The sequence below is a fragment of the Phalacrocorax carbo genome, chromosome 7 (genome assembly GCF_963921805.1).
Source record: "Phalacrocorax carbo chromosome 7, bPhaCar2.1, whole genome shotgun sequence".
NCBI classification, from domain to species: domain Eukaryota; kingdom Metazoa; phylum Chordata; class Aves; order Suliformes; family Phalacrocoracidae; genus Phalacrocorax; species Phalacrocorax carbo.
In genome coordinates this window covers 3,459,919-3,475,952 of record NC_087519.1, presented here as the reverse complement: position 1 = coordinate 3,475,952, position 16,034 = coordinate 3,459,919, and the positions used below count along the sequence as shown (strand labels likewise).

At 45.8% G+C, this 16,034-nt stretch overlaps 1 protein-coding gene across 6 annotated transcripts in view; it reads right to left on the bottom strand.

The window, feature by feature from the left end:
* Positions 1-2,262: 2,262 nt before the first annotated feature.
* Positions 2,263-16,034, bottom strand: part of DPP8 (dipeptidyl peptidase 8) — a 30,186-nt gene continuing 16,414 nt past the window's right edge. For 4 of the 6 annotated variants that reach the window (XM_064456071.1, XM_064456070.1, XM_064456072.1 and 1 more), the window contains 9 exons: positions 14,672-14,751; positions 12,524-12,676; positions 11,745-11,880; positions 10,809-10,954; positions 9,203-9,349; positions 8,289-8,441; positions 6,035-6,177; positions 5,185-5,296; positions 2,263-4,590 (listed from right to left, as the gene is read on the bottom strand). In XM_064456071.1, the coding sequence (XP_064312141.1) occupies positions 4,468-4,590; positions 5,185-5,296; positions 6,035-6,177; positions 8,289-8,441; positions 9,203-9,349; positions 10,809-10,954; positions 11,745-11,880; positions 12,524-12,676; positions 14,672-14,751 (1,193 nt within the window). In that variant the 3' untranslated portion in view covers positions 2,263-4,467. Of the gene's footprint in view, positions 4,591-5,184; positions 5,297-6,034; positions 6,178-8,288; positions 8,442-9,202; positions 9,350-10,808; positions 10,955-11,744; positions 11,881-12,523; positions 12,677-14,671; positions 14,752-16,034 lie in introns of those variants that run through there. The other 2 variants (XM_064456073.1, XM_064456074.1) reach the window with 2 other exon arrangements.

Genomic DNA, 16,034 nt, shown 5'->3' with positions numbered 1-16,034 from the left:
CACAAGGAAAAATCACAGATGCTTTTGCTAAGTAACCAACACGTATATAAAACGCGCGCGCACACATTTTCCATCATTGCTGCTTTCCACAGCACAATGAGAGAAGAGATTTAATTACACCCAAACTGTACTAAATCAAGAAGAGAGACAGTTGAAAATAGGGAGGGGGGAAACCCATTTAATTCAATTTATTTAGCAGCATCTTTATTGCAACAAAGGTTTTGTAATAAAACGCAGCAAAACTAATGTCTCCACTTTACATGATTAAAAGCCATGTACTAGAAAGGTGGGGGAAGGAGACCAATAAACCCACTGGAGTGAGACATGCAATTTTGTTAACACAAACAGCAGGCACTTCATGTTCTAAAATTAAACACCTGAACTTCTACTGTGCAGAACAGCCAAGTAAAAACCACGTGAAGATCTCTCTTCCAAAGGAGCGGCCCGGAGAACCGCGAGGGGCACACAAAAAGTCTTTACAGGGTTCTGGTACTCAAGTAAACAGGCAATTCAAGGCAGCGTCCTCATCTGGCTGATTATTTCACTTATTTATACGCTATTATTGCCTTGTCAAAAGTTGAGCGTCACACCAGCAGCAAAACAGCCTGCCGTAGACACGGACACACACAGCAGCAACACAACCCGCTTTTCCTGGTAGGGAATAAGGGTCGGGATCCCCGGCGCTCGGAGTGTGTGAATTCTCCGTACTTCACCATCCCGCTCAGAAAGTATTTCCACAGCCTATTCCCAAGTGCCATTAGTAAGTAGGGAGTGCATTTTCCATTCTAATACAATTAAGTTAGTCGACTTTCAAAGCTTTGCTTGGTGCTTTGAGCTCATTATTTCATTAACAAACAAGTTAACCGAGTTTATAAAAACTAAGCAGTTTTGGGTAGTTCCTAATTCTACTTTGTTCTGAATAGAGAGAGATAATGGAAAACAGGGGCGAGGTAGGGGGTGCAACTCCAAAGCAAAGGGTGAAACCCAACAGTTTTGCACATTGCACGCTTGAGGAATTACTGGAAGCCGCCTTAAAACAGGGCAAAAGACCGTGCTCCCACCAGAAACCAGCACAGCCAATCCCAAACACTGCAAATGAGGAGAAACTGCTGGCATCACCACTCAACAACTTCAGTACCTCCTTGCTCAGATCCCCATATTTCATATATCTTCTTAAAAATACATGAAATTAAAACATTCATCTTGAAGACACCTGTGCAACTAATAACCACCATGCAATGAAGGCTCCATCCTGCTCCTGCTCAGGGCAGGCGTCCTGCTGGGCAGAGCTGAGCTCTGCTGAAGGCAGGAGATCCCCCCAAGGGACATTCCAACGTCTGTTTTGGGAGCAGCAGGGACAGCTCCTCCTCACACGCCCCCCCAGGATCTCATTAGTTCTGCTCGAAATTGACATTAACCAAGACATTTTAGCATGCAGGAAGTGACAAAGTATAATCCCAAATATCAAACAGGCTGGAAATCTCTTCCTGAGCAACAGTATCATCTCCTGGACCGCAATGTACGACCTCACCCTGGAGCAGGCAACTCCAGCGTCGCAGAGCAGGGCAAAACCACCACGCTCCACGCCAGCTCTCGTCCGCCGCTGGACCAACGCTTCGCCGGATGAGGAGCAGGGCTACTGCTGCCCCCCAAAACACCGATGCAATGGTCCCCAGCACTAACGCCTTCCTAACTCTGCAGTCTCAACTGCAACGGGCTTCGCCCTTCTTCCCGTGTCACCGGGAACTTAGTCATTGACTGCATAGGGCTGGATCAGACCTCATACAAGGCACCTCTCGCAGCTCCGCCTACAAGCAGGCGCCTTTTGCAAGAACTACAAAACTCTGATGATAAACCCTCCCAGCGATTCCACAGGATAAGAAAGCATGGGGTCTTAAAGTGCTTAACTACTGGAAAAAGAAAAAAAACATCTGTAGGAAAGAAGGAAATACATAATTTATGTTGCAAAATAAAGTACTTATAGGACGCTGTACTTTAATAGCTTTTCGATAGATATATTTAAAACAATGGAAGGATGCATTATTAAAAAGTTATATGTCAGCACTTACAATCACATCCTGGGCTAAATCAAAACCTAGCCTGGTTTACTTGCATAACATTTAGTTCTTCAGTTCCCAAAAAAGCACTGTTTGATGAAGGCCATTTTTGTCCTGTTTTTTAAACAAAAGGATCAATTTAGTCTTAAAAATCATATACATTTACATTCAAGGGTAATCACCTCTAGAAAAAGAACAAAACTACTGCAAAAAGCAAGTTAATTTAATATTGAAGAAAATATAAACAACCTTGGAAAAGGTGATACTATCCACGGGTAATTTTATACATAGATATATGTATATATAATACAGCATAAACACGTAAGGAACACAATGGAATCCCACAGTAACAGCTTATTCATGTCTCGACTCACGGCCGTGTGTTCTAGTTCACGTGCATCAGCACCCCTACCCGTCCCTCAGCACCGACTACAGCACGCTCCGTAGGGATGCTGCGGTCGCTTCAGCCACGACAATTAGCTACTAAGAGAAGACACTACAGGAGCCGCGCTCCTTCCCTGCCATGCCCTTCCCAAAATAAAACCGTAAGTCTGTTATTGGCCTGCTGATGGTATTTTCCACTCATAATCCCTGTGATCTGAAAACCAGAAGAGAGCCCAAACCGAACATCCCCACCTTGGAGGAAGTTTGCATTTACTGCATGCCTGTTTGCTTTGGCCATCTTTCGTGTAACCCAAAAACCAGATCCCGTTCTCGCACACAGATTTTACAACCGTGTAACTGCACCGGCTCCCACAGCCTTGGCGCATATGCCCGGCAGCCTAACTGAAAAACGATGCGGTTTGATACAATACAGCCAGACTGTGTTAAATCCCGGAGCTTCAGGATCAAGCTGAACAGTACAAAAGCGAGGAAAATACAAGGTTACGACATGTGGAGTACTAAGAGCGTAAACACTGAGAGTGATTCCAGATTTTTAGAAGATGAAAAGAAAACCATGCTCTGCTTCTCTCTAGCACCAAAACATAACGAAAAGGAAGTTCTTAGGTTTCTAAGAAAACCATTAAAACTTATAGGACTCTCAGAGGCAAGCCCCAAGGGGAGAATTTCCTGGATTAAAGAGAATCATTTTGCTATGGATTTCTATCTTAAACGACCTGTTGCAAGTTAAAAGTGACTTCACACACTTATGATGCCTTTTAGCCAAGCCTGCTGCTTAGTTAAAACCTCACTAGCAAAAACACAACCGGGATTGCATGTCCTTTAGGCTTAGCGGGGTTACCTTAAGCTATACAGAAGGGTGTTTCTCAAATACAGCATCATAATCATGCTACACAGCAGTGCTGGGAAAGGGCTGGGAACAGAGGACTGAATGGAGTACGAGCCTGGAAAACAGTCCCTCAAATAAAGCAGGAAATTCAGTGAAACAGTTCATATTGCCTCACTGGTAGTGTTAGTAAGGTCCCTCCTCACTACACCCTCTGTAGACCTTTGAATTAAGAGTATTGGATTTTAAAATCGTTAACAGGATGCACATACCTATGTCATGCTGATGTGGGGGTAAGAAAACAGTATTGCAAAACCAGCTCCAGAATGAGCATCAGGGAAGAATGTCAATGAGAAATGGGCTATACTTTTAAGATTGTTTAAAAATTTACAAAGTTTCACCTCTTTGACGTAAGTTAGTTTGCATCTCAGACTAAGAGACTGTTATGCCCATGTCACAGTAAAATACCATTTCCCCACTGAAATCAAGTACAATCAGGATAGGATCTCAAGCTGCTGAGAGAAAAAAAGAGTACGATTTATCCTGGGGAGAGAAGAAATAATTGAAAAGAACCTGGCATCAGCTGAACTGAATCAAAGATTTAAATTCTTCAGGAGGCAGCTTAAAAGTCTGTCATCTTAAAAAACAATTAACAACCTAGATAGGTGATGTGTCTAACTCGTGGCCAGCTTCTAAGGAGCAAGACACATCCCTTTCATGAAGCATAAAAGCCATCTGATAGTATTTAAAATGTAATACAAGTTGTAACCATTCAGGTAACTCTTGCTGTGTAGTGAGTAAATCATCCAGTATTATGTAATAAGATACCAAGAAACACTGTAAAAATACATCAGTTAAGTCATAACGCTTTTAAAAAGTGAAGACCTGGTGCTGTAGAAGTACATTATTTTCGGTTTCAGCTCCTGCCCCAAGAGAACAGCCATGGTACTGCATTATACCACAGACATTTGATTTTATTTACAACTTAAGCTTTAAAGTTATTAGGTCACCGTACTTCAATTTCCTGTATGGCACCAAATTTACTCTTAAAAAAGTGTCTCCGTGTGTGTGTGTGTACATGTAGCAGGCACCAAAATGCAACGTTCCATCCTATTTTCTCTAGTTTCCTACATCTCCTCGTTCAGTAAAGCAGCCGGTGGAGCAGAGTTCTGCAGAGGTCAGTTACATTGCCTTCAGGGCAGCAATACGGGAGCCCAGATTCTCTTGCAGGTAATACAGCAGATGGAGTTCATAGTGCTCTCCTGACTCGGGTACCCTTATACTGTGTCTTTCCTGAGGGTAGATCTACAATATAAAATAAAAGTTGTAAGTATCCACAAGAGTTGCAGGCACCAAAATTTAAACCAGCCCCCAAAGCCACATTCAAAATATTCATGTCACCTTCCTGCATTAGCTCTGCACTTGAGCTAATACACCCCATCTTCCATCCCCTGAAGCCAGAGCCAACCCGCCGCACCCTCTCATCCAGCTAGTGCGGTGCTGGCAGTGATCCGCCTGGCCGAACACAGGCAGATCCCGCCCAGAGCCATCACGGAAATCAGCACGCTCCCAGTTCTGCGGCATGGTGTGGGATACCTGGGCTACATCTGCACAGAACCAGCAGGGTTTAATTAAATGCAGAACCCTGTTCCACACTCCACAGACATTGCTGTACTGCCTCCAAACTGCAGATCTCCTTGGGAGCAGCCTTAACTGCTCATTTGCCTAATAGTTTTTTCTGTTTACTCGTAAAATCTTCCTTTTAAGAAAAAGGTGAGACCGAAATATTCCAGCTTTATCCTAGAATTCCAGGCTGCCCAGCACAGCCATGTTACAAGCTGCGATTTTGGACTCCTCAAAGACAGACACACTACCTTTACATCCTGGTTCTGGCCTTACCTGTAAGTCATACGGTTTCCCAGCTCTCACTAAAAAGCTGAGCAAAATACTGGTGTGTGCAAAGTGAACATTCTCATCCAAGAATCCGTGTAGCAGCAGCAAACGGTTTGGTCTGAGAAAAGCAAGAAAAACATTTCTAGGCAGCATCCCAGAACCTGCCAGTCAATTTCACAGCCCACAGACATCCCTTCAAACACACTCAACAGAAAAAAATACTTGCATTAAAGACAGCGATTTCACTATTGTAAATTGTTCTGGATGGACGTGTCTCCCAAACCTATTCTTTCCTCCTCTGAAAGTCCTTCCTGCCTACGCACACCATGGTCAGACCTTTCATCTCTATATCTTCTTTATTCTCAGAAGTAATTCCCGGCTTGGACAATAAAACAGCTTAACACTTGCTCAGAGTCACTGCTGATTTTCAGCTCTTTGGCAAGAAAGCCCATGGTCTCAGCCTGCTCTGCAGACAACCCAATACAGCCCTAAAGCATGCAGAAAGCGTTCTGATCAACTAATTTTTGTCTAGCTTAATGTGGCCCTAAAGCGCTAAGCATATAATTGAAGATAGGTTTGTAATTTCTTTAGACATAAAAGACATCAGACATAAAAGTCCTTAATTACAGCTAGGATAAAAGGGATTACATGGAATGGCCTGCAATCATGCAAATGTTTATTAAAGTCTCTTAAGTTTACTAGTGTTGGGGTTTGGTCTTTTGTTTTTTTATTATTTAATACTAGCATTTATGACTCCAGGATTCAATTGCCAAGAACAGGGAGATAAAAATGTGTCCATAGGGCTTGAACTTTCCTGATAGGAAAAGTAGAAGGCAAGAGCCAGCACCAAACTTACTCAGAAGGAAACTTCTCAGCTTGCATGGCCACCGAACCTAGGTAATACCCCTGCTCGTTGTGGTCCGGGTGGCCCATGTAACGCTCTGTGTAACCAGTGTCATAGAAAATCCACAGCGTGACGGGTGCTCCGGCAATGGCAACCTGCAAGTTCAACAAGGCTCTCAGCATCAGGAGGGGAACGATAACATCTGACCCCCTGATCAGGGGACGTCCCTCCCTCCCACATCTCTATCACTGTAATTGCCCAAAACACACTGAGAAGTTTACAATCCACAGCCTGCAGTGGAAAAAGAAAAGCAATCCTCACTCTCCCTCCCACAGTTCACACATATCAGCACAGTTCAGCTGTGATCTACGTGTGCTGAAACCCAGGCAGCTGCTGAAAGCAAGGAAGGTCCTACAGACAAATCAGAAGCAACACTGAACATATCACCTGCAAGACCTGCTGAGGGAAGTGGATTTTGTCCAAAATGCAGAGTACTCTGGTTTTGGGTTGCAAAACCTTTGTTCATTTGAATGTCTAACAGAAACTGGGATCGATAGCTCCCTAGGACTCAGCAAACTACCTTGCATAGCTACGCCCAGCTTGCAGAAAGGCTTGTGAAAGAGAGACCAGCAAGGGAAAAAAAAAAACCCGAAAACAAACCAAAAAACCCTTTGCAAGGCAGGTATTTTTAAAGTAAAAATATAACAATCCTTAAGGACTTGAGACAGGTAATTATTAAACCTCCCAGGAATATTCAGGTTGGACTTAGACAAAGCAAGAGCAGCCACAAAGAACAAAACACATCCCAAGAGCAAAATCCAGCTCTTGCCACATCTCTACCTCTGAGACTTGCCCAACCACAGCCCGGCCATTAACTACAGTGGTCTAAAGTCACATAATCACAAAAATCTCCTTTCAATACCTCTCCCCATCCCAGGTTGCCCTCCTGGCTGCTTCGAACACACTGCTACGCAGCAGCATGGGCAATGTGATCTGGGAATAGGTCAGTCTGCAAAGAAACTAATCTCTCAGGGCTGAAAAGAGGGGAGGAGGAAGAGGAGGTGGTGTCATTTTTCAGCAGGATCATTTCCCTTAGTTGGTTCACAGCACAAAGAGCTCGGCTGACACGAAGCAGGCAACAGCTGAGACTATATAAGGTACCTTCAGCATCGGTGACTTGAGGTTGGTATAGCTATACCGGCACAGTTAAGTTATTGCAAGCTCAACAGTCCAACAGCTCTCTTACACAGTTCCAGAGAGGGAATATCCTTCTGTGCCCAGCCGAACGGGGTGACCACTTGTTCCTCCTCACCCCAGCTCATGAGAACAGACTCTCAGATATTCCAGTAAAATTGGCGTACCTGAACAGCTCCCCACTCCTCTTACATGCCAGGCTCCTTGGAAGGTAAGCGCGTTCTGCCCAAAAGCACCCTGCTCACATTAATGCAGGAAGCCTCCTGGACAACACCACGCCTTCACACCAGGTCAGAGTTATGTCTGGCTCATTTGGAGCTGGGGGAAGCAAGCACAGTGATGGTGCAATCACATCACGCTCTTTGGGGCAGCCACACTCACGTAAGAGCACCACACTCTCCTGGGGAGAAAAGCTGCAAGTTTTTGTGGAGAGGGAGGAAAGTGCAGCACTTAATTGCACAAGTGCAATTTTCTGATCTGAGGCATCTCCGTTAGTATTAATTATTAGGGCTGTACTGGTATCACAGTCTCTGCAAAGCTGAGTCCCGTAGCTGTACCAGTACAGCCTCAATGTGAATACCAGTCCCAGACACCAATCAGAGCCTAACAGTGACAACAGGCTTACAGAGGAAGAGGATCTCAGCCCCATGCTTCACATAGGAACGCAAGTGGAGAGAACTGAGGAGACAACCCAAGGTCGCACAGTAATTTACAACTGCTCTTGCAATACCCATTGACGGCTGATTTTAAAAGGTACTGTGGTTTGTTAGCAGGCACTACCCTTAAAGCGTGAACAGATTTTCAGATCTGTTGTCTGTGAAGTATCAAAAAAACCCCAAAGCCTGGAAGTCTAATTAGAAATACCATGGAAGGAGTGTTTGCTAGAAAAGCGGCTTCTCTCTGAAGTCACCCAAATAGAAGAGTCTTGGAGCAAACGGCCAGAGCACTGTGCCCTCACTTGTCTAGAGCAAGCTCAAAAGTCTTTGTGCTGTGAACACCCATGGGAGGTTACACGACTAAGGGAAAAATTCTGTCTGCACCACCAGAATAAGTACTCAATGTGTGAACATACCCTGAAGATATCTGACCTCTGCATTAAAGCCATAAGAGAGAGGTAGCCTCCATAGGACCAGCCATGAATGCCAACACGATCCAAATCAATGAAGTCATACTGTGAAGCTAAATACTGCAGCCCTTCCACCTGGTCATCTATTTCTATTTGTCCCTGGGAGAGGAGAGAAAAAGGTAAGTTTTGTTACTTCCAGGCAAAAGTTACATCCTCAGCATTTCCAGAGGTAACCTTTGCTGCTCCTGTTTGTGCAGCACCCAACCACACACCAGCACTCCATTGTGCTAGGCATGTTACAGAAAGATGACCCCCTTTCCCCATAAGACAACAAATACCTGCCAACCCACCTCTTAACTACCCTTTCCGTCATTTGTCTCCTTGCTTGTGGACAAGTAAGATTTTTCAGTGTTTTCACTTTCTGCTGTTATACAAGCAAGGCTGCGTTCGAGCTCTGTGCATAAAAATGTCATTCCCAACACACAGAGAGCTACACTGCAAAGCCAGCAGAGCCTGGCACAGGCCCTCCCTGCCTGTACACACAGTCAAACACACTCATCCTCTCCAGCCTGACACAGGAACTGCCCTAAATAATAACCCACGCTGTGAATGAAACTATCCTGCTTCATGTGAGCAGCAAAGCATATCTGGTGGGAGTCAGAGACCCCCTTAGGAACCACCTTGCATTATGCCAGCCAAGCTGGAGCTGGTTCACAGCCTCAAACCCTGACGTTACCTATTTCCCACATTGAGCGTCTTTCCGCTCCTCAACTATATGCAGTTCCTTGACCCAAACCCAGGCAGCGTCACACAGGCAATGCTGGGCATCTGTGCCAAATCAGTGCTTCAGCTCAGATAACTCTGGGACTCAAACCTGTCTCTGGCTGAAAACGAAGGGCCAGACTCAAAGCTCCACTTACCATTTTGTATTTAAAGGCTCCTTCAAACTTCAGCCCTCGGTGGCAGGATCCCCTGTTGTCAATGACAACGACAACGTAGCCTAAAGAGGCCAAAGTGTTCAAACGGAAATACTTGATTCCTTTAAACCGATTGTTCACTAGCTGTACCTGGAATAGAAGAGCATACATACGCAACCATGTATGTAATGGAATCCAGAGGTCACCTCTTAATCCAGTTCCAGACTTTATTTATATTTACCCTCCTTTAAATGTTTTATACATTTTCATACATTTTTATAACGTAAAGTTTTAAAGATCCCTACTCCCTCCTGCAGAATTCCCTCTCCCTGCCTGTGGTCTGCTATGAAATAAACTCTCTTCCCCCAGTACCAAGGCATTCTGTGTCACAGAGATGAAGAGCTGAACTGAGCTCCCCTGCAGCACCAATGGGCACAGAGCAAGAGGAGCAGCTGCTGACAGCACAACCCAATGCCGAGCCTGCAGCTTCCCTCTCCACTCTCTCTGTTCTCTTCTAGGAGAAAATCTTTCCTTTCACCAAGTCTCACTCCAGCTGCCTTGGACCACAGCAGAGCACAGCAGAGTTGGGGGAGCCAAAGCAGGGCTAAGGGGCTCACCTTCTCCTCTTCCTCAGGGGGAAAAGGAGGACTGGGGAGCAAGCTCTCCGAAGCACATGCTGGTAATGATCAGTGCTAACAGAGAGCTCCCCTCACATACACATGGGGAAGTGGAAACAAAGAACAGGAGCCCCTACAGAGGAGAAGTGTCCTCATTTTGGCTGGGATAGAGTTAATTTTCTTCATAGTAGATAGCACAAACCCAAACCACAGCCCCGTACTAAAACAGTGATGATAATGTGGAGATGTTTTAGTTGTTGGTAAGTAGTGCTTACACTAGTCAAGGACTTTTTCAGCTTCCCATGCTCTGCCGGGTGCACAAGGGGCTGGGAGGGGACACGGCCAGGACAGCTGACCCCAACTGACCCCAGGGGTGTCCCATGTCACATGATGTCATGCCTAGCATATAGAGCTGGGGGGAAGAAAAAGGAAGGGGGGACATTTGGAGTTAAGGCATTTTGTCTTTCCAAGTAACCGTTACGTGTGACAGAGCCCTGCTTTCCTGGGGATGGCTGAACACCTGCCTGCCAATGGGAAGGAGTGAATAAATTCCTTGTTTTGCTTCGCTTGCACGTGCGGCTTTTGCTTTACTTATTAAACTGTCTTTATCTCAACCCATGAGTTTTCTCACTTTTACGATTCTCTCCCCCATCCCACCAGAGGGGAGCGAGCAAGAGCCTGTGTGGGGCTTAGTTGCTGGCTGGGGTTAAACCATAACAGGGAGATAAAACAGGGAACGGGGACTATCTGCACTCCCCTTTCTCCCAGTTCCAGCTCTGCTACTCCATACCCGTTCTCAGGCAAGTGGCAGTGCCACGATCTATGATCTGGAAATCATGGCTGCTTACAGTGCCTTCGGCCAAGCAGCTAGTCACCAAATAGGCAAAACGCTGCACGCTATCCTCAGCACAGGGTAGGAACTGTTCGTACAGGAGAGCAGTGGAGTGATCCAGGCCAGCCCACCCCGCTGCTCACCAACATGCCACGCTCACCTGAGGCCCTCCGTAGATGAAGAGCACCGTGGGGTATTTCTTTCCTGGTTGCAGATTGTGAGGTTTGTACATCATCCCATAGAGTGTAAACCCCGTGGAGCTCTCGAAGGAGAACACTTCTGGGGGAATGTAATCGGGAAGAGGGCCTGCCACAGGAGGGAACAGAGAGTCTGGTTTAACAGGGAATGCATGAATAACACAGCTCTGCTCCAGCCCACCAGTCTTACTGCAGTCCCAGTGAAGCTCTCCCATGCTTTCCAGTAGATGTGGCTGGGACCAGGCAGAGACTGGGAATGCCCCAGCCCTAGGGCAGCCTTCTCAGTCCTATCACATTCCCATCCCTGTTCTGCTCTGAACAGTAGTAACTCTTCTCCCCTGAGACAGCCATTACAGGTACCCCATCCCTTCCTAACCCCACATAGGACTCACTGCATTAATACATGGAAAGCATAGGATGTAGAGCATGCCTTGGGGAAGGAGAGATGAAAGGGAATAGAAACAAAATGGAAAAATAGAAGCCCAAGAGCTGTCTCACCAAGACATGAGTAGGAAGCAGCACACAACTATTTAAGGAGTGTATGCCCTTCCCCAGGGGCCCAGCAGCATTATATGGTCATTAGCAGGTATACAGCACAGAGTAAATGACCACACTTAAACCCCTCCCCTGATGCTAAAACGGGCTTTCTGCAGTTTCTGCTGGCTCTGGCAGCAGAAACTTAGTAATTTTCACTCTAAATTCCTTCATGGCCAGTTTATACCAATTCATTGCTCAGCTGAAAATGTCACTCAGGTACTTCCAAGAACGCCTCACACAAGCATGAGGTTGAGAAACAAGTCTAGTCACCCGCAGCAGCAAATCTCAAGCAAGCATATTCTGGGATATCTTTCATCTGTGATCCTGGCTGTCCTTTTCCAGTTCCTTATCCATGCCATTACCTGCCGAATCTAAAATGGTAGCCCAGAATTCCTTTGTCCTATGAGCTGCATCATCTTCAGGTCCTGTCAGCCGGTAAAGTGACACACAGTGCGGGTTCTTCTGATTACTGTACTTGCTGATGAACATGTCGCAATCCTAGGGAGAAAAAAAACCATTATCTTGTACTGCTCAGTGTGGAGGCACAAGCAAAAGTGATCACATTTTTCTGCATTTCGGTCTTTCAGAAGATGCTTATGGACCAAATTAAACCAGGAAGTCTGGGCATTTTTGATAACAGCAGACAGACTCTGAGAAGCTACAGTCCTTAGAAAGACCCAGATATTAACACTCCAAAGCCAGAAATACACCTGCAAAACCAACAGTGGCATGAGGACCTTGTCACACATCTGCTTCTGGGTAAAGCATTCCCAGCTGAATGGGCTACTGTCCCAGATGCCTGGAACCCCACCTAACGCTCGCACAGGCTCATCTCCTCTGGCGATCGCTCTACTGCCTACTTCAGGCAAAAAGAGCCAGGCTCAAACAGCTTCAAACAATTCATCCTGGCTCCTTTTGCCTGAAGTGAGCTGAAGAGGAACTGGGAGGTCAAATCTGGTTTCCAGTGCAGGTTTACACACTCACTGTGCAACACACAGGAGCACCCAACACAGTGTAAAATCTACTTTTGCTGTGGTCAAATACAGCCTTGTCTGCTGATTGATGAAGGATGAGACTGGCGATAAGCCACAGCACACCCAGCCAGCCCTGGCTATACAGGGCCTCACAGGCAAACAGGTACCTGGCTGACACAGCAGGCGTGAGAGTAACCACGTTCTGTCAGCCGCTTTACTTCTCCAGGATTCTCGTAGTTAGCAACGTACAAGTGATGCTCCAAAGGTGAGTCTTTTGTGCCTTGAAAGTACACCAGTTTTTTGGCTTCATCAACATAGATCTGTCAAAACCAGAACAACACACCCCTCAGCATTGTTTCTTGCCAAAATAATACCCAGTTCTACTGCCTCCAAGTCTCACCCCCCATCCCACTTCCATAATGCTGAGTTACAGCGCAACAATCTGCAAGGAATAAGTCATGTGACTGTTCTTACTGTCCACAACGCTGTCAGTTATGATTTGCACTTCACACCTTGTTGCTCAGCTCTCTCATGCAGGTCCTTCACTCTTCCCAGTCTCCCCTATTGTTTGCCATGCTAAACAGAATCAGAGAATGGTCTGGGTGGGAAGGGACCTTTAGAGGCCATCTAGTCCAACCCCCTGCCATAAGCAGGGACATCTCCAACCAGACCAGGCTGCTCAGAGCCCCGTCCAACCTGGCCTTGGATGTTTCCATGGACGGGGCATCGACCACCTCTCTGGGCAACCTAGGCCAGGGTTTCACCATTCTCACTGTAAAAAAATCTCTTCCTTATATCTAGTCTGAATCTACCCTCTTTTAGTTGAAAACCATCACCCCTTGTCCTGTCACAACAAGCGCTGCTAAAAAGTTTGTCCCCATCTTCCTTATAAGCCCTCTTCAGGCACTGAAAGGCTGCAATAAGGTCTCCCCTCAGCCTTCTCTTCTCCAGGCTGAACAACCTCAACTCTCTCAGCCTTTCTTCATCGGAGAGATGCTCCACCCCTCTGATCATTTTTGTGGCCTCCTCTGGACCTGCTCCAACAGGTCCATGTCTTTCCTGTGCTGAGGGCCCCAGAGCTGGACACAGCACTGCAGGGGGGTCTCACCAGAGCGGAGCAGAGGGGCAGAATCACCTCCCTTGACCTGCTGGCCACGCTTCTTTTGATGCAGCCCAGGATACAGTTGGCTTTCTGGGCTGCAAGCACACATTGGCCAGCGTCATGTCCATCTTTTCACCTACTGTTACCCCAAAGTCGTTCTCAGCAGGGCAGCTCTTGATCCCTTCGTTCCCCAGCCTGTAATGATACCAGGGGTTGCCCCGACCCAGGTGCAGGACCTTGCACTTGGCCTTGTTGAACCTCATGAGCTTGTCCAGGTCCCTCCAGATGGCATCCCATCCCTCGCATAACTCTGCCCCCCATTCTTTGTCATCTCCCCACTCTCCAGACCCTTTCTCAAATCACATAGGATATAAACAAGCCAGAAGGAAATCATGGCGGTAGCTGACTGTAAACCACTGCCATGTTAAATATTCCTCAGTTGTCCCGTCTTTTTGAGCAGGCAGCAGAACAGATTCAAATGCTGGTCAACTTGCACACCTCATTCCCTAACCCCATTTCTAATTACCTAAATGGTACTTCAAAGACATTTACAAAGTCCAAACCAGTCCAGTAGTTCTCCTTGAACTGTTGGTTGATTCAAATGATCAAAGAATTCATCCAGCTCAGAGCTAGAAGAGCAGCAGCTTGGGGAGCATTCTCTCCCTCCTTGTGTAAGCTCACAAGCTACATGGAACATAAACACTGTATTCTGGCTAAAAAGAGACAGGGCTAATAGATTGACGCTGATCCCTCCAAGGAGTATCTCTTGATTCCAGGACAGCAGTTGGACACCATCGTGACATCTTGCTGCTCACGGAACATGTGGAATTTCCTCACTGCTGCCTCGCAGTATTTTTGCTCCCTTCTCCTCCTCTTTAAGCCTTGAACTTAGCAATGAAAACTGCTTGTTGACAAGGATCCACACAGGAACAGGCAGGAAGCCAACTAATGTTGCCTGTGTTGCATTCCCACGCTGCCAAAATCACAACCTCTGGTCCAGAATAGAGGTAGAGAAGGATGAAAGCACACTGTAGACCAAAAAACCCCCACATGACACATATGCTTAAATTCAATAGCAGGTTGTGGCAAGGCCCACTCTTCTCAGGGAGCTGAGCCTCACTAATGCGAAGTACTTATTTGCAAGGCCCAGAGATCATCTCCCTGAAGTGTGTGCTGCTTGCAGGACATCCATGCAGCAAGAGCAGAGACTTACATTGGATCCATGTCTGCCAAGCACCTCCCATTCACCACTGGTAATTGCTGTCTCCTCTCTGATGGGGCACTTGAAGTCACCTGGAAATAACCAACATACAGAGATTTTACACATTCACGTTTTACAAAACACATGGTCACAATAATACTTCTTCCTTCCAAGCTTTTTTATTAGACTAAACCCAAGAGCAACCTGCCTTTGCAGAAGACCCACACCTCAGCACAGACAAACATTAGGGCTAGTGCTATTTAAGATTCTGTGAAATATATGTTAAAGGGTTCACAGGGTTCAGCCTGAGGCCTGGACTTTTTAAAAAAAATTTTGTTTTTAAATATTTTGTCACTTTTGCAGACATAGAGGTTTTATACTGAAAAATGGGTGTGCAAAGGGAATCTCAGGTGTCAAAAAAATGGGGAATTTTGCAACAGGGCAGGGAACAAATCTGCTTTTATAAGATGATCTCATTTCCCTTAGCATTATATCCTGGGTTGATTAGATTTCTCTGAATGCATGATTTCTTTTTCCCACTATGTCTCCCTCATTCTATCTGGAAAAAAAAAACAAAACCCAACAGTTGCATGAAACTAAAACCTCTAGTAAAATTAGGTCTATTTTGTGCATTCAGAGCTTAGTAAGTGTCTTCAACACACACCAAGTAAATCAAGTATCACAGCATGAAACTGTGAATTAAATAATACATGCTGTGGAAAAACCACTCTGGGAGCATTGCACAGAGCTACACCATGCATCTGAGCAAGACCAAACTTTGTCTGCAGCTCAGAAGCACATGGCCCTTGCATTTTTTTGTTTGAAATGGCTCTTCCTGCATTTCCATTTGCAACAGCTGCCAGTAATTTTCTCCTACTGACATCGCTGTCTATACAGCAATACCACGGTTGTTTTTAAGATCAGAGAGGAATTCTCTGAACAGTTGTCATATCATAGGTTTTGCTGCCAAGCACACATGTTCATTTTAAAGGGACTAACGTGTGGGCCCGCTCAGACAGGGAGGCCCTCTATGGACATTTTTACAGGTGTTCAAACAGTGCTCTTTGTCAGCCTCTCTGCTACCAATCTGCTTGCAAAGGCTGACAGCGACTATGTTGGTTTTACTTGCAAAATCAAGCCCTGAACCTGTATCTATTAGATACATTGGACCCTGCACATCAGAGGTAGCCATGTTATTGCTACAATGATTAACCTCTGGCAAATTCAGCGCACAAAGAGTCCCAACATTGACAAGGGAAAGACAGTTAAGTGCATTTCACAGTATTACAGGGAGCCTGTAACTTTGGGAAACCCTGAAACTTTTCCCTCTAGTCCATGAGGAATAATCAGCATTAAAACTAAGGCATGCTGAATA